This window comes from Plasmodium vivax, chromosome 11, assembly GCF_000002415.2.
Source record: "Plasmodium vivax chromosome 11, whole genome shotgun sequence".
Taxonomy (NCBI): Eukaryota; Apicomplexa; class Aconoidasida; order Haemosporida; family Plasmodiidae; genus Plasmodium; species Plasmodium vivax.
In genome coordinates, this window is record NC_009916.1 from 183,567 (window position 1) to 207,023 (window position 23,457).

Consider the following 23,457-nt stretch of genomic DNA (forward strand, 5'->3'; position numbering starts at 1 on the left):
CGGGAGGGGCTACCCCCCAAGTGAGAGTGCCTCTTCCCACTTATTGGCCCTCCAAAGGGTGACAAAAAAATGGCCTATAAAAATACGTCCACATCGTAGCAGCGTTTCATGCACACTGCGTGCTCGGTTGAGGGAAGCCTCTCAAAAGTTTAAGTGACCTTTTGAAGGGAGATTATTCTTCCTGATGGTGTTCCCCTTACACCTCACTGCTTCAATTTTTGGTACAATGAGCATAAGCAGCTACCCCGTGTGCGTAACTTCCTCCCATTTTTCAGTGCCAGCATAACAGGGGGGGTGATATTCTCCCCTTCGCCATGCAGAGCAGCGACGAAAAGGGGATACCTCATCATAAGATACTTCGCTGGGGAAGTCTACATACGTACTCCCCGCGTCTGCTCGAATACCCGGCAAGGAGCTTACGAACTCGTTCGCCCATCCCATGCTAATCACAAATAACCAGCGAGGGGTACCCCAAAAAAAGGCGCCTAAAGCATTTCCTCACAATTACGGGTGACCATTTCGTAGCTCACAATTAAGTGTTACTCACTTTTGCAGCGAACGTTACCCAGCGTGGTAGATGTTTCCTCCAATCTGCTCCGTTTTGCCGTTCCTCTTTACGCAAGAAGAATACACTTATGTAGTGCCTTACAATTTAGGAAGTGGGGCCTCTCCTCTCTGCTTCCCCCTTTTTTTATACCACCCGTGCAAACTACAACGGTGCGAAAGGCAGCTCCAGGAATAACCGAATGGGGGTAGACGCACAAGGAGTGCAAACAGATGGAGACCCCTAAACATGGGGCCAAGAAATATTACTGTGCGTTCCATGACGCGCTACAACACATGGGAGGTTCAATAACGTTTGCCTCCCCCGCGTGAGCATTTTTTATGTTCAAAAGGAACGTGCAACATGGCCGTTTCGCGAGAGGGTCCCCCTCACTCCAGCACAGCTCGCAGACAAAACTGTGCCCCTTTTTTGTGCAAAAATGTATACCCAATTAAGTAACATTCCTCATGCGTCATCCGAACCATGTGAGTATGTACCCATGACGAGACACACTTCAATAGGGCTCAGTGTGCCCCCCAGAAAATTTACCACTTGGGAATTATCTCGAGGGGTACACAAAAAAAAAAAAAAAAAATCACGAGGAACGATACACTCCTTCTCAGCAGTGTCCCCCGTGCCTTGGCGCCTTCGGAGGGGTCCCTTTCCCGCTCCAACGTTTATTCACATAAGCGCCTTTTGCGCCATTTTTTTTTCACCAATTTTTCACCATTATTTCACCATTTTGGTGCGCTTCAAAAAGCAACGCGCACGTGCCAACGTGTCATTTGAAAGTACGCCCGTTGAAGGCTTCTTAAAGGTGGCATTCTTTTTCCCTTTCCTTTTGTTCTTTTTTATTTTCCTCATTTTATCGCTCTTTTTTGCTGCCCTCCCATTTTCCTTTTTTTTTTCCTTCCCCCCGTTCCCCAGCCTATGCCCAAACGTACGCATTTTGTAGGCCGCATGCGTATATTTTTTTTTTCTTTCACGCCATGCCGGCACGCCAAGCACAAATTGGCTGTGCCACGTACCATCACGCCTGGGCGCACGTCGTATGGAAGTGTCACGGTATGCATTGTACGTACGTAGTAGCGTTATGCCGTGTCGTATTGTATACGCTGCATATCCCAGTCGCAAAGGGGAAGGAGCTTCCATCCAAGCAAAACGGCATAGCTCTGCAAAACAGCATAGCCCTGCAAAACTTCGCATTCCACTGCGACGGCTTTATATTACTTCTCACTCACGTTCGCGTTTTTTCCCACCCATTTTATGTACTCCCGGCTTTACTCGCCACACGTAAAGTTCGCGAACGTTTTTACAAAGCAGTACTCCTTTACCTTTCCTTTCACCTTCACCCGTCACTCACCTTTGTGACCATTTTTTTTTTTTTTTTTTTTTTTTTTTCAAATTTCCTAGCATGTACCAACTCCACGCATTCGCGATACGTGAAAAGCGCAACACTTTTAACTGAAAATAACTAACTCTGCAATATGAGCCTCTGAATGACTGGCCCCCATTCTACAGCTCGGCGAAAGCGGCCGCCCAGCGTTCTTCTCCGTGGAGCTGTCGCACAGTCAGAGGACTGAGCTGACCCACCGGACGACGAGCAAAGGAGGGCGCAACCCTGCCGATTGGGCCCCTCGGTTGAAAGGCCTCTCGCAGGAAGGAAAAACAAAAAATAAGAAAAAGAAAAAAAAAAAAAAACAGCCCAACGAGGCATTTTTTTTTTCCCCCTTATATTTCCTTCCAACATGCCATCCCTTTAATCTTTCCAAGAGCGCCCCCTTTTGTTCATCCATTTCTACATTCGTGCGTATACATTTTATTTGCCACACCGTTACCCCTTTCCCGGTATTTCTCCATCCCGTGCGTATGTTTATACCACCTGCTGTGAGCCCCCCTCGACGCATACCTTCACCTACGTAGATAAAGGGACATATACACTTGCTCTGCATATGCCGAGGGACAAAGGGGGGGCATATACACGTAAGGCGCTCCTTCTAACTCCCCCCCCCTCCTGAGTGAACGCCAGCAGTTTACATGTGGGAATTTCCCCCCAAAGCAGCGCATCTGCAAGACGTGTCCACGCGTAGAAGCGGAAAGAGGCGCAAATAACTGCAAACGTCGGGAGAGTACACTCCCGCTGCTCTTTCGGAAACCTCTCCCCTTTAATACGACTTCTACCCACCGCTCGAAAAATGTACCTGAGCAAAGAAAAGAAGGAGCACGAGGAGGAGGGGAAACGAGGCGTGGGCGCGAAGAACCCAGCAAACCAAAGGAACAGAAAATACGGAAGAAATGCAAAACATCCCACATCAGTATATAACAACAGATATATTAACAAATTTCACAAGCGAAACAGTGACCTTCGGACGAAAAAAGGGAACCATGGGATGATGAGCTTTGGAAATTTATCCCTAAATAGTAGCCACCAACATATGAAGGCAGAAAATGTAAAAGCCAATCAAGTGTACTTTAACAAAAATAGCATCAGTAGAGGCAGCAAGGAAAACACAAGAACGACGGTTTACAAAAAAAATTATTTCGGTCAGGATAATATTAACTATAATACCTTCATAAATTCACAAACACCTGTCTGTTCATTCCATATAGAAAAAACAGAAGAGGATATAAAAAATCAAAACAAATTTAATGAAAATGTGTATAGAAGCAACGACAAAAATGTCTCCCCAGAAGTGACCAACTCTGCGTTCCCTTCTTTTGTTGAGGAAGTGAATTTTACAAACCACTTGGTTCAATTGTCCGCCATTCTTGTCCTTTCAAATAATGATAAAATTTTTAACAATTTAGAATTTGAGGGGAAGACCACTCCCTCGCCAAATGACTGCAATTTGTGCATCTACGTTAATGTAATAAATAAGTGCTCCTCTCAGTACTACAAGCAGCTTTACCCCGTTTCGTATAATTTTAAAAATCGGCTTCTGTTCGCTACCCCAAGTTGCTCCTCTGTCGTCGATTCGTCTCTCCTGGTGGATAAAATAATCATCAAGGGGAACTTCAAGACCCTCTCGCTGATCGTGCTGGGCCAGCCGGAGGAGATAACCGACGCGTTGGTGTAAGTGCGGCGGGAGGTCGTCAGTAGTGGGGCGGTCATTACGAGGCCGCCAGTAGTGGGGCGGTCATTACGAGGCCGCCAGTAGCAAGATCGCCAGTAACGCGGTCACCCTTAGCGAGGCCGCCAGTAAGGCAGTAACTTCATTCCATTCCACGTGCCCACCCCTCTGCAGATCCTACCGAGAAAACCTCCTCGACGGAAACCTGAGGAGCAAAATCGGCGAAGACACTCTCGACGTCGAAAACATTGACTTCGAGAAAGACGACATGTTTATCCCCAGGAGGCCCGTCGACATCAGGACGTATAACATCAACACGCTGATTGATGAGAAGCTCATTTCGAAGCAACCCAGCGAGGGGAATTATTTCGGCAAAGTTGACTGGCCCCTCGGGGGTGCGCACCATGAGGGGGCAGCACCTGACAGACTCGCCCAAATTGGTGAAATCGGCCAACCTGGCGAAGAGCACCCCCCGAAGCAACTGCTCCAGCTGCAGCACCTGTGTGACCTCCTCGAGGAGCAGTTCCTAAAAAATAATGCAGACCAGGTGGTAAACCCAAACTGCGAAGATGCCGCCAAAGGGGGAGAAAACGAAGCCGACCAGAATGGCCCCCTCGAAAGGGATAAATCAAACGAGCAAAGTATTAAGCAGCCACAAACAGAACAATCGCATGAACACACCAGTGATGCCATTGACATGAGCGAAATGGAAATTGAAACAACTCCCAACAAAAAGGACAGCCCGTCCTGCTTCATCCCTCCGGACAATGAACTCATAATAAAGATACTAAACGAGTTTACCGAAATGTATAAAATTAGGAAAAGCATTTCCAAGGAGAATTCCGCAACCTATAGGAAAATTATTAAATATGGGATGATGTGGGTCTTCTACATTTTCAATCAAATAAAAAAAGAGCAAGACAACTTACTTTTTAACTATGCAAAGTACACTGAAATTAAGACGCACGATATATTAGGCTGCTTGTTATTGCTTAGGAGATGTGCCCTATATTCCGAGCTAGCCAAGGACCTAATCCATATGAACTTTAATTCCCATGTGATTTATATGGACCCCCATCGCCCGCATGTCCTCATCAACCTAGTCGACATGCTCAGCGTCAATAACGTCTACTTCCTTTCGTCTTGGAAAATTAAAACCTCCATTTTGAAATCGCTCATCGCGCTCATATCCGATGCCTACGTCATGGGCCACTTTTGCGGCTACGTAAGTTGAAAAAAAGAAAAAGAAAAGAGAGAGAGGAAAAACGAGAGAGGTGCGCATTTCCTTCGTGTGGTGCGCATGTCCTTTGAGAGATACGTCCTTCTGGGCCCCAACCCATTTGCGCGTCCCCCCCCTGAGCGTACATTCGTATGTATATGCTGTGTAGACGAGCGCACCCGTGTGTTCACATTTGCATCCGATTTTGTTGCGCTCCACAAACATTTCTATCTGGTGCAGCCATGTGGAAGGTCGCCTCGCGCGTTTTCCCGCCCATCATATGTTTTTTTTGCAAGCACAGAGGAGGCACTTATTTTTTTTTTTTTTTATGTACTCGTTTGTCCCCCCCCGGTGTGAAATAATCGTGACGTTTCTGTGTATACTCGCTCACGTAGAGCATTTCCCCAGAGGGATTTGCCCCACCGTTTCGGTTGACCTGGGCGTCGCTGCAATTTGCGGCGGTTCCGTTGGTTCGTTCGCTAGGCACATTTTTTTTTTTTTGTTTCATTTTTTTTTGCTTCATTTTTTTGTTTTATTTCCTTCTTCACGCCCCGCGTGAGGCGAACAGTACGATGCGAGTCCCCCCCCATTTAGCTCCCATTACATAGCACTTTCCCCCCTCCATACAACGGCGAAATGATATACATACCCAGCGCATTTTAAATGCCTCATTTGCTTTCCGTTTTGTCGTGCTCACCCCCACTCGGCGCCTGCGTTTTTGCACCAGCATTCTGCTCACCCAGTTGTTTATCCATCGTCATCGTCACCACCATCACCATCGGAGTGGGTCCATTCATTTGCTGCCAAAGCACTCTGTGCCACTTCGTGAATTTGCCTTTTCTTTCCCATCTGGGAAGAACACCCCGCGAAGGGGAGATGAAGCCCATTTGGAAACTTCCGCCCCAATTGCACCTCCACGCGAATGTGCATATTAAGCTAGACAGTGGGGGGTCGTACGTGCGCACACGGCCAGCCTCACGGGTACCGCCAAACTGCTCTGCAGTTATGCAGTTGTGCGGCTGTGCAACTGTGCTGCTATGCAAATTTGTTTTCCCTTTTTGGGGGGAACACCAATTGGAGGAAGTGCGACGCGGCGCGGATACACATTTGCCGCCAATGGGTGAACATGTGCGACCGCGCCTGCCCAGTCAGCAGCGGATGGGAAGCGATCAGCAAATGATAACGCTTATCATTTTGTTACTCATTTTTTTTTCTTTTTCCCCCCTGCAGGTGGACGAGGATGGAGAAACGCCCTACCAGAAATTGCTCAAGGTGTCCTCAAGCAACAAACTGAAGAGGTAAGCCAAGCCGTCCGCGCGGCCCCACGCGTAGCCACAGGGGTCTTTTTGCTTTACCCAGCAGGAGCTACCCGCTCGCATTATTCTTTTTACACCCCGTTGGGGTTCCTTCATTTTTTGCGCATCTCACTAAGAAGGAAGTAATCCTCATGTGCCCCCTCCCATTTGCCCTTCCCCCCGCGCAGGTACAACGCGAAGAGGCTGCTCGGAATCATCCTCTGCAGAGTGAGGCTGTACCAGCACATCAGCAGCTTCAACCGAGCCGTGATGCACATCGTCGTGCAGAGGAACAGCTACGAGAAGAAGCTGTTCAGCCAAAGCGTCACGTCCAAGCTGATGCACGAGTTGAAGAATGTTCACAAAGAATTATTTCAACACAGCTGTAGGCCAGAGAGTAAAAACAGTTGCTACGACGAACCCTACGAGGAGGAAATTTTTATTTTAGATGAAAAAAAAAAAAAAAAAAAAAATTATTACCTGCACAAATTACATCATTATGTCATTTCGTACCTTAAGCGAAATAAATTTTTCATTCTTTTTCTATACATTTTAAAAGAATTTGAAATTTATTTAAAAAGCTCTCTGTTTTTAAATTCGTATGACATTGCTTTTGTAACGGCTGTGAACGACTTTTTGTTTTATTTTCTGAACTGTTCAGGTGGAATTAATTTCTTACTGAATTACAATTTCGCGATTTTCGAGAAATTGTACAAAAGCATATGTCTACTTATAAATAAAAAAATGAAAGACCTCAATGCAAAGGTGAACCACTTGATGACAGGCCAAGCGGATGGCCCAGGCACTGACCAAATGATCGATTCCACCAGAACCAAAGGCGCGGACAACACTACTGAGCTTTCAAATGTGGGGGCCAAAATTCAACTCTTTAAAACAAAGTCGAATGAAGCTGCGTCAAATTCGTATGACAGCGCGAGTGAAGTGAAAGGCGGTAGGACGGAGAAGGCCACTGAAAATGACCCATCCTGCCACGAATTTGAGGACCCCTACGGCGAACGTGGTCAAGTCAGTGGGAGCAAGTCCCAGCCCGAGGGGGAGGACCCCCCCAACGGGGGGGCCCTTTTCCCCAGGGGCAACACTGACAATGTGTGCAACGGAGGAGGGGCAGCAGTAGGAGTGAACCCTGCCGCAGCCAACCCCCCCCACGAGAGGGACGACCCCAACGCAGGCGCGGAAAATCCGAAGCACCATTTCATATTCAACGAGAAGAACTTCTTCTATGACAACTCCAAGTGTATGTACACCTACAACGATGTGTTGAGGAATAGGGACCTTTCAGACGATCAGTACCTGGATGGATTTAACTACAAAGATATGAAGAATGCCAGAAATTATTGCTCATATATGTTATGCGCTTTGAAGACCTTCTTCAAGACGAACCTCCTAATCGAACTCTTCTTCAGTTCAGGAGGAAACATATCTCTGGAGCATTTAAAATTTTTTAACGTCCTAAGTTCGTACCCCCTCCCGAAGTTGGCCCTCTTCAGCAATGACAATTTTTATTACTTCTTTCTTCACCTCATTCATTTGTTGTATTATTTCATCTACATGGAAAAGCTGTACGAAGAGGGACTTGCCAGTGGGGGCCTCCCAACTAGCAGCTCCAGTTGCACGAATCTGGGCCAAGAAGGCGAAAGGAGAGAAGGCCAAGAGAAGGAGAGTGCGCGCAAAAGGAAGGGGGTACTACCATCCTCCCCATCCGACACATTAACAGATATAGATAAAATACACCCACTGAGCAACTCCCATGTGAGTGGCAACACCAATGAGTGCATCCTAGTCACCATCAGATACCTCATCGGAATTATTTACAATTTAATTTTTTATGACGAGTCGGGGCATTATGTGTACCACCTGGGCTACTCCATATATGTGTGCCTAGAAGAAATGAAGAACATCACTGGGGAGGTAAAAAAGGATAAAGACTACTCCTTTGGCAATCTGAATAGCATTTTTCCAAACCGAATTCTTCTGAAAAATTATTTAAGTAATGACAAACTGTTTTATAATAACTACCTCTATCTGTATGACAACCTGAAGGGGTTGTACTCCGAGCTGTATCGCTATGAGAAGAAGAAGTTCAGCGAAATGTCCCCGGGGAGGAAGAAGGAGCTCTACGAGGGGCACCTCCTCAGCGTGCTTAGTGCCGCCACGGGGGGGGAAGCCGCGAGTGAGGTCGTCAACTCACAGCAGACCGGCTCGAACCCCCCTGCGCGAAGCATCGTCGACCAAATAAAGGAACGCATAAACAAGAGGGAAAAAATGTACCTGAACCTGCCCCCCCTAAAGTCGGCCTACACTCCAAATGTCACAAAAGTAATTGAAAACTGCAAAGTAGAAAAGGACAGCAAGTACGTACTGAAGAAATCAAAGGAGCTAAACAATTACAATTGCAAGCTGAACAACGACATTTATATAAATAACTCCTCCAAGAATTGCTCCCGCCTGGGTAGTGGCAGCAGTACAAATCACCAGTACGTAGAATTGTTAGAAGAATTGGATGATACCCCCCCACAGAGTTACCCCCCAAATAGGAAAATCGACACCTCCACGTATCCTTTTCTACCCCTGAACTTGCTCTACTACTACATGAATTTATGCCCCAATGTGAATTTCTTTTCCAAATTGTATGATGAAAATGGGCCTAGAGAAAAGGGCACCCTGGAGAGGGAAGAAGATGACAAGTACATGATGCAAGAGGAGGGGGACTTTTTTTACCTTAACAGGCAAGGCGTTTCTCACAGCGACGAAGTGCACCACAGCAATTACATATTTGTGAAAAATGACAAAATTGATGAGACGAACAAGCCGATTGGGGGCAAGCGCGCCGAGAGGAAAAAGCATAACCAAAGGGGTGTCGGCGGTGATAGCGCAGATGGCGGCCATGGCGGCCATAGCGGCCATAGCGGCGGTAACAGCGGTAACAGCGGTCATATCAGTGGTGACAACGCAGATAACCCGCTGAGTGGGGCCGGCCAGCAGGAAGACGGGCCCTTCTTGGCCAACGCCAATTACGTGAGCAAGCACGAACACGGGGATTTCAAAAACATAGGGACGGTCCTCTACCTGGAAAATAACCTCGAGTTTATCATCAAATTGATAGCCAAGTGTATCTTCTTTCTAAACGGAAACACATTCAAATTAGCGCTCCTAAATTTTAACAAAATGAGCGGAAGAATACTCTACAGAATTCTAAAAAATAGACGGAGAACCCTCTTTCTAGTAAAATCCATTCTGAACATCCTTTTCAATTTTTTCTACAACCTAACGAGTAATGCAAGTTTCATTTCGTTAAAGTCGTATAGAAATAGCGAGCTGTTTTACTCTCTCCTTTTTCTGCTGAACAAATTGCTGAGCTTTTCTGACTGGCTGGGTTCAAACAACACATCGGAGTGCAATCACCATTCGTCTGTTTTCCTCCTAAGATATAATATCATTTATTTGCTTCGCATTTTTTACCTCTGGTTTAATAAAACAAGTGACAACCAGTCTTTCCTCTTTCGCTGCGTTTTGAAGTACACAAGAATTCTCCCCTCCTTTAGTACCTCCGGCATGCTCCTAATTCTGACCTTTTTCGATTTGAAAAATATTTTTCCAGATTACATTTACTCCTTTTTCCTTGCCAAGAGTTTGAAGGGCATTTGCTACGACGCCACGAGGGCTAATGCTTCTTTGGAGGAGCTAGCCAAGGAGCAACAGAGTCAAATGCAACAGAGGGGAGACCCACAGGGGGAGGACATGCAGATGGAAGACTCCGAGTGGGAGGAAGTCACCGAGGTGGGGGAATCCGAGGAGGATTGCGAAGATGACGAGGAGGGAGAAGCAAAACAAGAGTGCGAAGTTGGCGTGGTGAAAGAAGCGGACACATCAGAGGTAGACCCCGCAAGGGGAAGCAAACAAACGAAAGGTAAACGAACCGCAAACAGGGTTAGCGGCAGAAGGGGGAAGAAAAATAAAAATGAAGGACACGGGACGGAGGTGCCCAGCCAACTTGATGGGGAACCCAACCCGGAAGGGGATTCGCCTAAGGAGGACACACCTAAGGAGGACCCACCAAATAGTGACAACCCCAATGAAGAGGGGCAAAACCATGTGGCGAATGAGGAAGCCCACTCGGAAGGCCTTCAACCAAGCGGGTGCCCTCAAACGGGGGGCGAGAAAAACCAGGAGGAACTCCCCACCCTTGCGAAAGATTGCACCTCTCCGTATGACAAATGGGCTGTATGCAGGAACAACCGCAAAACGTTCGATCGGTATGCTCTTGAGCTGGACCGCCCCTGCGATACGTTCCTGAGCGACGTGGAGGAGGATGGCAAGAAGGAAGAGCAGGATGGAGCGGCCAACCCTGATGGAGAGCCAAATCACCACAGCGTAGACCCGCTGCACGAGGATAACCTAAACAGAGTTAGACCAACAAGTGAGCTACCCCATCGCGAGGAATTCAACCCGGAAGGAAAGGAAGCCTCAAATGAGAACCCACACACAAACGTAAGCGACGAGTTGTTCACAGAACACACAGGTGAGCCAAACAGCGAAGACAGCCAAGGCAGGAGCTTAGAAAGGGTCGTTATGTACTGCAAGCTGGATGACGCATTTCAAGAAAATGAAGACAAGACGGTTTACCTTTGTTGCGACGTAAATGTGATGAAGCGAATTTTACATGAACAGCTATGTGAGCAATTCCAAGTGCTCAATTTAGCTCACTCCACGGATGATCATGAAGAAGTGATAGAAGCCAATAGGAAGAAGCGCCAACAGATGTATGGCCACCATAACAAGTCACTCATAGGCAACCTATCACTCAACCTTAGCGATGTGGAAGATGAAAAAACTAGTAAAGAAAATAATAATGAGGGGGGCTCTAACAGCCCCAATAATTTTAACATACTCAATGATGATAGCTTGGCGAAGAACTACATTGGGAATAACTCCAAGGGGATCTCCTTCCTGTCGACGCGAAAACTCCTTTGCAGGAAGGGGAACAAACAGGCATTACGTCCGTACAGTGGTAAAGATGTAAGTCTTGGCGGAGGGGGGGGTATCCCCTTCTTCTCCACGGAGCCAAAGGACCAGTACAGTGAGGAGGATGACCAGTGCCTTCAAAACAGTTTCCCCTTTCAGAATTTTAAATACCCGGGGGGGGGCATAACAACCGAGGAGGGACCCAATAGCGACGATCCTGGTGCTGCCAAGGGTGACGAGTTCTATCGCCCAAGTTGCGATAGGGCAGAGGAGAAGTCGACGAAGCAGCCCCCTTGGGGAGAGGAGTACCACCCCCCCCAGCTGGGGTTAGAAGGGAGAAGGAAAAAACGCACTGGTGCATCGCCAAACCAAATTACCTCCATCCGAGTGACATGCCCCTATGCTATCAAAAACTTTGTAAATAATAGCGAGGAAAACTGCGCGGAACACATCCTAAAAATGATCAGGCGGAATGAGCACCTCGCCGAGCAGCACATCAACCTGAGCAGGTTAAGCCAAGTGGAGAGGGAGAAAATATTTCTAATAAAAAGAGAATTGAAAGTAAGAGAGTACGCCAATTTTGAAGACCTATGTGATTACATCAATTTCATTGTAAGAATTAGCAAAACGAACAACGTAATAGGTCGCGCGTTGAGCACGTACTGTTGTGTTCTGCTTATTAACCACAGAATTCCGGTCTTTTCTATCCTCTTTAATCACATATATAGCATAATGAACCAGCTGAAGAAGATAAGCGTGTACAATACAAGCAGCAATGATGACGAGACAAGCATATGCATGAACAAAATAAATTTCTACTCCTTCTATTCGTATAATAGCACCCAACTGAGCAACATCTTTTACACGTTCAATAAGGAGATCTACCTGTTGAAGGAGCTATCCAACCTGTTTTCCTTCCTCCTGGAAATTTTTCACTTATGTTTTTTTAACAGCTATAAAAATAATTACAATAGATTAATGAGACTGATTTATTTACCATCGAAGAAGCTGCTTGACATCCTGTACGATTTGATTCGCAACTTGAATGACGTTTTTCCCCAGGAGCTCATTCGCTGTGTGGTCAAACTGTCCGCCACGATTTTCCGGGGCTACGCATATCTCCTCTTCGTCTTCTTTAACAAGCACGCCATTTTGCACAGTCAGAGGGGCACTCCCCCCGTGGTAGGTTCGCCATGTGAAGGACCAGATGGATCCCCACAACCGCATCCACAGGAGTGCCTCTTCACACAGAAGAAAAGCAACCCTGAGGAGCAGTTCCCCACATGTCGAGACGAGCAAAAGGAGAGTACCACCAAAAGCACCAACGGTGGGGACTCCTCCCTCAACCAGAAAGTCCTCCTCTCCTGCCCGAACTACGTAAAGTACATCAAATTCTTCGTTCAGTACTATGCCGAATTGATAAACACTAAAAATGTGATCGACGATGAAAACAAAAAGAAGGTGCTCTACAAATATGCCCATTACGTGGATCTCAAAACGGTGCATCTGTGTTTAATAAATATTTACGAAATTGTGAAGAACCGGGTTTTCTTTTTTTTCTCCTTCTTTAAAGTCCAGAGGGGGCTCGCCAACTTATTCTTCAGGTACGTGCACAGGTGCAAAGGTGGGAAGGAAGGCGGGCCACACCTATTCAGCAAGGAGCATTGGGGTACCACCCAAATGGGAGACACACAAACAACCCAGCTGCTTCGGACCCCCTGTGAAGAAACCGAAATGGCGTTCATTCACCTGTACGATTTCTACCTCAAGCCAAACAGACACATAAACCTCTCCTACCTCCTTGACTTCTTCGCCTGCCTGTGCAACGTCATCCAAGAGATGAATTACAAAATGGTGGAGCTTTATCAGTACCTTAACGTGATAGACATGATAGTGAGCATCATTTTACGGATCGTCGAATATAACTTTAACTCCCTCTTCCTCCTCCACCACTTGGTCTCCCCCGATGCGGCAGCGGTCACTCGGCGCGTAAACAGGGCACTGCGAATGCACCGAACGGAGCGACTCCGCCAAACGGGAGAGGCCTGCCATTTAGCGGAGGGTAACTCCACCGCAACCCAATTTAAAGATAAAAACTCAAACGAAGGAAACTCATTTGGAAAGAAAAAAAAAAAGACAGTGCTCCTACCCAACGTGGATGACTTCAAGAGGAACTTCCTCTCCGGTCTGCTGCACAGTTTGGAACATCTCCACCGCTGTATGAACAGAAAACTGCATGACCAGTTGGAGCAAGCGAACCCGTTTAACCACCCCAGTGGAGATAACACTCAAAGAGGAAGGAGAGACGACGGTGGTGAAGAACCAACAAGAAGCATCGACCCGAATGCGATGAGGCTCGATGAGGAAGCGGCGACTCAATGCGCTGATATTAATAGAAACAAACTTGGCGGTGCCATGGGAAGAAGCGATGTGGACCCCCCCCTGCACCTCCTCTCTGCTGCCATTTTAAACCTTATCCGCAAGGTGAAGACGGTCAAAGAGCGAGTACTCTCCCTAAATGCGTGCTTCGTGCCCACCATCACCTTTAAGACGTTTCTCCTTTTCGTTTGCTACGAGATGAACGAATTGAAGAATATGTATAGAGCCCAAACTGCCAAGAGAGACTTCTCAGCGGTGCAGGCACCCGGGGGAGGAGCCACCCAGAAGAGGAGACGACGCGCTGGGGGCGACGATGGGGGCGATGCTGCAGTAGACAACGATGCTGCCGTAGATAAGGATGCCCAGCCCAAGGAGGACACTCACAGTGCAGTGGAGGATGACCAGTCGGGCGCCGCCAAGGAGAGCAGCCCGAGTGGGGAGCCATCGGCGAGCGATGAGCTCGCGGAGAACGATGACCCCGCGGTGAACGATGAGCTTGCCCCGTTTGACCATGCCGTTTTGGACCATGCCCCTTTGGACGATACCGCCGCCCCCACGAAGGATTGCCCCTTCCTGTGCGACACCCTCTTCAACGACGCCAACGTGACGATAAGCAGCCAATTCCTGTTTAAAAGGCTGAGCGACGTTTTTTACGCCCCAAGCGTCCTTAACAAAGTGGCCAAGTCGTTTGAGCCCCACCAGCACCTTGACGACAACTACCTCATCACGGTGAAGAACATGAATGCGAGCATCTCCATCCCCTCCGCAAATAAACAGTTGTACGACCACTGCTCCCACCTCTTTGCAGACATCCAGTCGAGAATATATCTAAATGAAAACGACCAGGACCGAAACAGCTTCACCCTCTTTAACGTATCCCAGGAGAGTAAGTCCAAAGAAATCGACGAGCAACATGCACTCTACAATTACATAACCCTACTGAAAGAAGAAAAGAACAAATTGCAGAGGAAAAAAATGGATGCCAAAAGTGTACAGGCGGCTCACACCAAAGGGGGAAAACAATACAAAAGGAGTGACAAAAATACCTTTGAAGACCACTTTAGGAACCGAAAAACGGTGTCCTCCCGGGCCCCCTCCAAGCACGTGGACGACTACGAAGCGGCCAACGCAGCGACTAGCGCAACCACTAACGCGGTCGCAAATGACGGCAGTGGCAGTGGCAACCTGAACGGAAAGGATAACGAAAAGGAGAATGAAAATGAAAATGACCCTCCCGTTAGAGAAAACAACGACGTGTCCCTTGAAGGCACCATCAAAGGGGATATCATAAGTGGGTCAAAAGGAGGACCCAAAAATGCAGCCACGAAACACATGCACGCACAGGATAAAAACAAAATGAGCAGCAATGCCAACCGGGTCTACAAAACGAACAACGTAAGCAGCAGCGGGGTGGACAGCATTGCTAATGACATCAGCGGAAACGACATTGTGGGGGTGCCCACCAGCATGAATGCACCGAAGAAGGATATTTACGCTAATAAACCTGGGGAGAGGGCCAACAAAAGGAACAACCAGAAGGGCGCCGGCAGAAGGCGCGCCGATGTCTACGCGTCTGGAGGTGCTAGGGGAGACTACCAGCAAGAGAGCAGCCGCGACGCCGGCTATGACCCCGGCTACGATCCCGGCTATGACCCCGGCTACGATCCCGGCTACGATCCCGGCTACGACCCAAGCTACGACCCAAGCTACGACCCAAGCTACGACCCCAGTTATGACGCCAACCGCGACCCCAGCCTGCACCACCGTGACGACTTCGACCAGTACGACCCGCGGGATCATCTGAACAGCCACGGCTACCCCATGGACGGAGAAGAACAGAACCCGTACGATCCCCTGGACAATTTTCCCAACGAAGATAATTTGCTAATAAATTCGTCCAGCCGACCAAGTCACCACCCCAACGACCTCTACGACGCGAATCCCTCCCTCCACAGTTACAGCAGTCAGAATGACCTGAACAAAGACGCCATGGAAAACAACATGAACGCGAATGACTACCACGTGAATTTGCAACACGATGAAAAATTTGACCTACCGTATGCGGGCCAATTTTCAAACCATGCGGAGGGTAAAACCAGCGGTAATGCCAACGTGAGTAGTAATAACAACCAAACGGGGGATAGCCAAAACGGGGAAGCGAATCAACAGGCCAATAAGAACTCCCAGTTTGAAGACTGCACCTGCTACAAATTCAATTTAGTTGGATGGAAAGAATTTTCGGAGGATGGCCATAAAAACGATTTAGACGTTTGCAAAATAGTCAACAAGCCCGTTTTGCTCAGGGACCCCAGAATTAAAATGAAGTTTCTTAAAATCCTGGACAGACATAAAAATATAAAAGATATATTTAAGAAGCTCGGCGTGGATATAAAGTGAGTCCGCCGTGGGGTTAAGCGTTTCGGGGGGGAAGCCTCTCAGGGGAGGGGCTCCCCCAATTCGATCACCCCAGTGAAAGCGCACGGCACATCCAGCCGCTAATTAATTTGCGTCACTCTTCACATCTGCAATGGGGGGGATAGAAGAACCTTCCCATGTGTCTCTCCACACGCCGTTAATCGATTCACCTCGCATAGCAGTTTGCACCCCTTTTCGTTTCACTTCAACCCATTTTGTTTTTCCCCTGTGGAGGCCCACCAAAACCCTTCTGGTGCAAACTTCGACCCCGCTTCCCCCCGTGTGGTCACTTCCTCCACCTCAAATGTTTCGTGTTCATTTCATCATTGGGCTTTAGCAGTCTCCACACCTGCGGTCTCAATAAGTGCAGTTTTGTCTCATGCTGCATTAGGGCACTAGCTCCCCGTCTCCTGTCCATATACTTCAATTTGGTGGACACTCCCGAGTAGTTACATAAAGAATGGCCTGCCTTCAAAACATGAACCAACTTCGTCAGGGTTATGATAGACGGTGTTATAAACGCCAGGGTTTTCATAAAAGCTTCTTCGTCAAAGTTTCCATCCTTCCGTAATTTCTTTAAGTACAACTCCAGCGACTTTTCATTGTTCAGCGCGGTGGTGTTGAATGGGTATATCAGTGGGAACGCCAGTCTGCTTTGCAGCAAGTTTATCAGCATGTTGACGCGGCATATGAGCAGCGATAGCCGCTTTTCCTTCCCCGGGGCGTTCATCTTGATTTTCCCCTCGCTGACGCAGCGAAGAAGTATAGCCGTTGCAAAAAGTTAGTGTCAAAACAGCGCCCAGTTTACCTCCTACCTGTGCGCTGCGAGCATTTTCGAAAAAGGAGAAAAAATTTCAATCCGAAAGTGACTCAGCAGAAGGGAACGACGCAACGTAAAATATGCCGAATGCGTTCAAGGGGTGGGGAAATCAAGCAGTTGCTTCTTTCCTCCGCTTATGTAAGGAAAAAACGCACGCTCGCACATCCATCATACATGCAAACATGCATATATGTAATAAACGTAAGCGGGGAAGAACCTTCGAAAAAAGAAAAAAAAAAAAAAGTCGACGCCGCAATTTTTATAATCACCCTTCCGCCAACCCTACGGTGTAGAAAATGTAATAAGACTAAACAGCTCGCTATCCGTTTATAATAAAAAGGGAAGCCTTATTTATTTTTTATTTTTTTTTGCACACATTCGTTTCGCACTATTTTGCCAAGTGCTTATTGAGAGCTCCCCTTCCACCCTGGAACAACTTCACATTGGGGGAAGGGGGCTAACTTCCTAAGACGCACCATATGTGCGGCATCACGACCTTTCTGCGGCATGCCACTCTGCACATCTCTCAAAAAGGGACCCACTCTACCGTATGTTCCTCTCATGTTAACAAATGGGAGATAATCGGGCGATGCATGCGCGGTGCATACACAATGCTTAACTGGTGAGTGACGCACAATGTAAGTCCGTGCAGGCGCATACAACGATGCAATCGTGTTGCGGAAAAAAATGTACTCTTTAAAAATTGCACGTAATATTGGGAAAACATCCCAATGGAATGAAAAATCTTTTAAATTGTGACACGTTCCCGGCCACGCCAGCCTTGATGGATGGCGCCATTGTGCGTATACGGAAGATACTTGCATCTTGCCCGTTTCGAAATTGTTAAAAAGAGGAGACCATTCTTCTACCACAGAGTGAGCCATAATTGATCGGCTTCCTAAATTCACAAAACATTTTTTTTCAAGCGAAAATATTTGGACAAAGCATCAGTCAAATTTTTGCTACATACACAAAGGGGTTACACCCCTTTCGGGGGGGGATCCCCTCACACACTTGTAAAGATATTAATGTAGCCACGCTGCTCGCTCCCTCCCATGTGATACATGTCAAATGCGTCCTCCGTGAGGAAGTGCCCTCCGTGCCATGCTGTTATGAATGTTACCACTTGTTATCGCTCGTTTGGCTTGTTTCACTTGTTAGCGGTGCCGGCTTATCCCTTCTCCTTATTCCCCTCAACATAATTGCTGTGCAGGGGGGGAGGGAATTCATTTAAAGTGTCTCTACGCATATGCGCAGATGGAGGCGCCCATCCTTTTCTTGCTTCCACTTGGAGATAGGCTTTTCCTTTTTTTTTCCTAAAACCCACTCCTAATGGTGGTGCATATTCCTCAATTCCCTGAGCGACTTAAAATCGTCCTCGGATGCCCCACTGTACAGTTTACTCCCCAGATGATTCTCTTCCCTTTTTAAAATATGCAGTAGAGACTTGGCAGACTCTCTTATTTTTGTGTACGCTGCAGATGTTTCTTTAATAGTTCGGTCATATTCTAAACGTGTTTGTAGCTTCTTGGTTATGCTATGGCACACCTCTTGCAGCTTTTCGTTCAGCATGGCGATCTCCTTCTGCATTCTTTCTTTGTCCTCTTCCTCATGTTGGAGGTAAGCGGAAAGGAAGGGGGGGAGGGGGAGAGAAAAAGGGTGGGATGAATTTTGGCAGAAGGGGGCAACTAATTGGCTTCACAAATATCAGCTCATGTGTCGCTCCGAAGCATTGGAAGCACCGGCAAACACACATGCGCCCGTGGGGCTATATGCCTTCACCGCAACTTGTGCCATTTTTGTACCTTTAAAATTTGCTCGTGAATTTCCTGCCTCTTTATTCGCAGTATTTCGATGCACTTGGACAGCTCGTCTTCGCTTTTGATAAGCGGCATCGCCTTCTTCCGGTCCATTTTTGGGCCAAAGTGTTACGCACAATTGTATAGGAATTTGCCAAGAAGGGTTAACTTAAACCGTCTTGTATTTTTTTTTTTTTTTTTTAAAGAAACTTGTGAATAAAAATAGCATTGCGCGGAAGTGGTCATACCATGTAACAAAAAAAAAAAAAAAAAAAAAATGTAGCAATTTGGAAGGATAACACGAAGTCATTTAAGCTGAGTTAGCATTTTGCCACACACGCCGTTGTCTATTTTTTTTCGATGAGGCACATTCACATAGGGTACAAAAAGGTAGGCGGATCGGCCAGATGGAAATTGAATGAAGAGGGGAACTTACGAATATGAGCAATGAAATGAAAAGCGTAAAGGGGGACAAGGCGGCAATTTCCCCTGCGCAGCGTAATCGTCGCCCAACTTGAGATTTTCGCCCCTCTACAATTTGTGTAACTGTTCCTTTTTGCTACGCGTTTTTGCCACACATTTTTGCTGCGCGCTGCGCCACAGTTTTTTTTTCCTCGAAATTTTGTCCAAATGAAAACGTTTAACTATCGGCGGAGGGGAAGAGCGCAGCGACTTCATACGCAAATGTGGCATAGCAGAGAACAAAAATGCGACATAACAGCGAACGTAAACACAACACAACTTTGTACACATCATTGCGATGTAAATGCGGGGGGGGCCTACGCACACATATTCGCAATGTCCATAATTTCTACTTTTTTTTTTTTTATAAACAGTTCATATGTTTTTATTCTCACTTGTTAATGGGAAAATATGCAGCAACAAATTCGCTTAGCATTTTGCGAGCGGGTAAATTGGGGCCGCATTGTCCACTTTTTGTCCACTTTTTGATCACATTTTTATCTATTTTTTTTTTTTTTTTTAACCCTCGCACAGTGGTAATTTTAAAAACACCCGTGAATCACCCATTTAGCGCATAACCCACTGGGAAAAAACGAAAGCAAATTCCCGAGCCCAATTTAGCGAAAAAAAAAGCGTCATTTCAACGTTTTTACAAAAAATTACGAATTTTTTGACAGCTTGGCCAATTTTAAGCACAGCACAGCGAAAGGAAAAACAATTCCCTTCCCATCAATAACACACATGGTAAAAATGTTTTTAAAAAATTCCACTCGTGTGTTGTAAAATGGGGCAAAAAAAAAAAAAAAAAAAAACAGCGTGCTGGCAGTCATGCCGGACAGCTGCTAACAATGTGAATGTTACTAATTTGGAGAAGGGGAAAAATGCGCCATAAAAGGCGATTAAAATGAGAAACCAAAAAATAAACATAAACATGAACAGAAAAAAACATATAAACGTGAACGAATAAATTCACTTAAACGTGGACCAAAAAATGCTCATAAATGTTTATACACAAACGCAGGGGTGGGAGAGCCTTCATTTGGCCTTCTCCTCTTTTATCTTTTTGGTGAAGTAATCATTCACTTGACCCATAACACCCTTGACGTGATCTGACAGTTTGTTATGGCTCAGGAATATTTCAACCCCATCGCTGCTGTTTTGAATGCTATCGACTGGCGCCATGCCGGAGGAGCACTCGAAGGTCTTTGCGCCATTGATGAATGTAGTCGATTTGATTAGCCTCTCGCACTCTTCCTTACTTGGGTCACCGCTGCCCCCATTTTCGGCGTCGCTCGAAGAGTTCATTTTGTCACTTCTGTCTCACGTGCAGGTTTATAAAGCGGCGGGGCTGCACTGGCATATGTATACACACATACACATATACACATATACACATATACATATATGTGTTTGGGGCCTATACCCTTTTGCCTCAACGCAGAATGATGTGCCTCCTTCCGCCGACCTGAAATGTGAGTCGGTTGCTAAAGAGACAGACAGGAAGCCTTCTCCCCTTACAATGGTAGTAGCTTTGTTAAAAAGAATGCAAAAACCTGCTGCGTCATTTGTCCATTTCTCAATTATGGTATCTTCCCTCCGTGCGAGCGTTCGTGATTATAAATATATGTACATATGCGTGCGCAGAAGTGTGCGTTATGGTTAGGCAGGCTGCGCAATGGTGCCATCAACTTGGGAAAAAAGTCTCATCGAAATGGCTCACCAAACGGGGATAACATATCCCACTCGGAGCACTAATAAAATTGGGACAACGCTCAACGGTAGCATATGCACAGCATAACATGTGGACACATTCGCCTGCTTTATTCAGCCCTGTCTGTTGCTATTACGTTTTTTTCTTTTTTCACTATGGCTGCCCCCCCAAATGGCTGGTCTCACAATGGGACTTTTTCTAAAATGTCTGCTTAACCTTCGCAGGGCCTTCCCTCACACGGACTTTAGGCCAATTATCTATAAATAATGCATTAAGCAGCTAAGTGGAGGCTTACAAATGTATAAAAATTGCTCAGCCGAGTCGGCACTAGGAGGGAATTCCCATTCGCCGTAAATTTTTAAAAAGATGGGGAGAAGCCACAATGGGGCAACTACATGATCAGTTCGACAAAGCCTTTCAAGCGAAAAAAAAAAAAAAAAAAAAAAAACATTCCAAGGTGCTGCCAAGTTAACCAAAAGGCGGTGAAAAATAAAGTCGCGAAAAGGAACCTGTTTGTAAGTACATATGTTGTTCTCCCCACCCCGGAGGACTCAAAATTGCTCAAAAAAAATGGTATGCATTTATTGCGTAGTAAAAATATATGTATTGCCATTGCGCATTGCTTATTGCGCGTATCTTATGAGGTATACGCTCTCGTTGGTACTGCGCCTCCACTGTGGCCCCCCCCTTTTTTTTTTTTATTATGCCCCCAAAGATATGCACTCCTAAATTGCGTCGAGTTACGTCGAGTTGCGTCGGCTTCATGCGCGGTGACGAAAGTTTATTTAAATTGTTGAAAAAAACATGCTCGTATGTAAGCAACATGTTTTATATTTTTTATATGCCGCATATGGCCATGCGGATGGAAGAATAACGCTTTAATTTAATGTTTTTTTTTGTTTTTATTTTTGTCGCGAGCGAGAAGTGGTGGCTTCCATGGCCCATCTATAACCGAGTAGTGCATATACAAAATTATGAACAAAATAATGTAACATATTTGTTTACAATATAATAGTATATAGCATTACGTAGGGCAGGATTTTTTTCTGAAAAATAACCAGCAGCCTACGCTTAACAATTTTCAGGCACTTCGCCACGCGAACGCTTAAGCAGAAGGAAAAGAAAAAAAAAGGCCCCCGCCGCGGAATAAACATTTTTGCTGCGCATATATTAAGTACATCATTATATATATTACAATATATGGGAATTTTTTTTTTTTTTTTTTGAAAAAAAATTATCCAATTTTTACTCGCAAAACAAACGTTCGCCCAATTTTATGTAATAGCAAATCCCTTTAACATTGTGGGAAACAAGAAAACGAAAGAAGGAAAAAAAACGAAAAACGATTACTTGCATCCGCGCGAGTTCCCCGTCGTGTTAATCTTCCTCCCCTCCTTTTCACCAAAATGCAAATATTCGTAAAAACATTAACCGGAAAAACCATCACCCTGGATGTGGAGGCATCCGAAACGATTAGGAACGTTAAATCAAAAATTGAAGATAAGGAAGGAATCCCACCTGACCAGCAGAGGCTAATATATTCAGGAAAGCAGTTGGAGGATGTCAGGTTTGTGGCTGACTACAACATCCAGAAGGAGTCCACCCTGCACTTGGTAAAATAAACTTTTGCCCTCATAAAAATTGCACATAAATTGCGTATACGCATATATATACGCATGTATAAATATTTGCAAACACACTGCATGTGGAATAAATTCAGTTTGGGAAGTCGGCCGGGCGGTTTTAACGCCGCGGCTATATATATCGTGTTTTTTTTTCCCCATGCATGCGACGAGCAGTCGTTTAAAGCGCACAAAATGTTCTGCAACGGAACGTGCATTTTTTCATGGGGATATACAAACGGTGCTACACCGATGTATATAATGTGCACATACATGCCTCTCCACTTTCATCGCCCCAGCAACGCTGATTTAAACTGTGCATATTTGTTAGAAGCCCTCTGAACTGGCTACACCGCTAGAAAAGAGTGACCCCCTTTTGACACCCGTTCCCCGTTTGTTCCCCCACCCCAGGTGCTGCGACTAAGAGGAGGAGCCATCGAACCATCCCTTGCCCAATTGGCGCAAAAGTACAACTGCCAGAAATTAATTTGCAGAAAATGCTATGCCCGATTACACCCAAGAGCCACCAACTGCAGGAACAAAAAGTGTGGAAGGACAAATCAATTGAGACCAAAGAAGAAACTCAAGTGAGCGCCTCAGCTCGGCGGGCACCGGAGTGCATGTTGCAGATCATGGGGGGCACCGAGGTTGTAGATGGATTGTAAAGGGGAGTTTGAAGAGTCATGTTCGCACCCGGCCCATTCTCCTGCATCGAATTATGCTGTTTCATTATTTTATTTTATATAATTTTTTTTCTTTTTTTTTTTTTTTCACCATGTATGCATGCGTGCCATACGGGGGAACCTCCCCCGCGTCTACTTCCCAAACATGTCTGCTTGCCAAACATGCCTGCTTCCCCAACATGCTTCTTTAAACCACGTCTTTGAATGACCTTCGAAGTGCACCCCCGCGTATGCGCACCTTTGCGCGAATGGCCATGCGCATCTCAACGTTTTGTGTGCGAATTTCTTGCACCCCTTTGTAAAAAGTATCCACACAGCGATGCCTTGTGCGGGAAACTTCCACCAACTCGTTAACGTAGTGACAAACAAGGACGGAATAAAAACTTTAAAAAAAAATTCTATGATGTGGAGGTTCTTTACAAAAGTATAAATCATACATGGGTGGAGGGGGGAC

At 46.2% G+C, this 23,457-nt stretch overlaps 5 protein-coding genes across 5 annotated transcripts; 2 read left to right on the forward strand and 3 right to left on the reverse strand.

Moving 5' to 3' along the window:
• Window positions 1-2,739: 2,739 nt before the first annotated feature.
• On the forward strand, window positions 2,740-15,888 carry PVX_115275 (hypothetical protein, conserved; the record flags this gene model as incomplete). The annotated part of the gene is made up of 4 exons (XM_001616395.1): window positions 2,740-3,617; window positions 3,790-4,840; window positions 6,065-6,132; window positions 6,318-15,888. 4 exons carry the CDS (start codon window positions 2,740-2,742, stop codon window positions 15,886-15,888), a joined length of 11,568 nt encoding a protein of 3,855 aa, XP_001616445.1.
• Window positions 15,732-16,858, reverse strand: PVX_115270 (hypothetical protein, conserved). Its single transcript, XM_001616394.1, has one exon. The coding sequence runs from the start codon at window positions 16,634-16,636 to the stop codon at window positions 16,193-16,195; it is 444 nt and encodes a 147-aa protein (XP_001616444.1). The 5' UTR covers window positions 16,637-16,858; the 3' UTR covers window positions 15,732-16,192.
• A 1,197-nt stretch (window positions 16,859-18,055) lies between these two features.
• On the reverse strand, window positions 18,056-18,639 carry PVX_115265 (hypothetical protein, conserved; the record flags this gene model as incomplete). Its single annotated transcript, XM_001616393.1, has 2 exons — window positions 18,056-18,334; window positions 18,532-18,639. 2 exons carry the CDS (start codon window positions 18,637-18,639, stop codon window positions 18,056-18,058), a joined length of 387 nt encoding a protein of 128 aa, XP_001616443.1.
• A 1,383-nt stretch (window positions 18,640-20,022) lies between these two features.
• Window positions 20,023-20,292, reverse strand: PVX_115260 (hypothetical protein, conserved; the record flags this gene model as incomplete). The annotated part of the gene is made up of 1 exon (XM_001616392.1): window positions 20,023-20,292. One exon carries the CDS (start codon window positions 20,290-20,292, stop codon window positions 20,023-20,025), a length of 270 nt encoding a protein of 89 aa, XP_001616442.1.
• Window positions 20,293-21,608: 1,316 nt separating this feature from the next.
• Window positions 21,609-23,276, forward strand: PVX_115255 (ubiquitin/ribosomal, putative). The gene is made up of 2 exons (XM_001616391.1): window positions 21,609-22,311; window positions 22,732-23,276. The coding sequence occupies exons 1-2, from the start codon at window positions 22,105-22,107 to the stop codon at window positions 22,909-22,911; spliced, it is 387 nt and encodes a 128-aa protein (XP_001616441.1). The 5' UTR covers window positions 21,609-22,104; the 3' UTR covers window positions 22,912-23,276.
• Window positions 23,277-23,457: the final 181 nt, after the last annotated feature.

What these genes read in the sequence shown, in the direction of transcription:
- PVX_115270 (XM_001616394.1), bottom strand. Translation starts at nt 16,636, where the DNA reads ATGAACGCCCCGGGGAAGGAAAAGCGGCTATCGCTGCTCATATGCCGC.
- PVX_115255 (XM_001616391.1), top strand. Translation starts at nt 22,105, where the DNA reads ATGCAAATATTCGTAAAAACATTAACCGGAAAAACCATCACCCTGGAT. An exon ending in AGGAGTCCACCCTGCACTTG is followed by an intron (nt 22,312 to 22,731) that starts GTAAAATAAACT and finishes CCCCCACCCCAG; the next exon opens with GTGCTGCGACTAAGAGGAGG.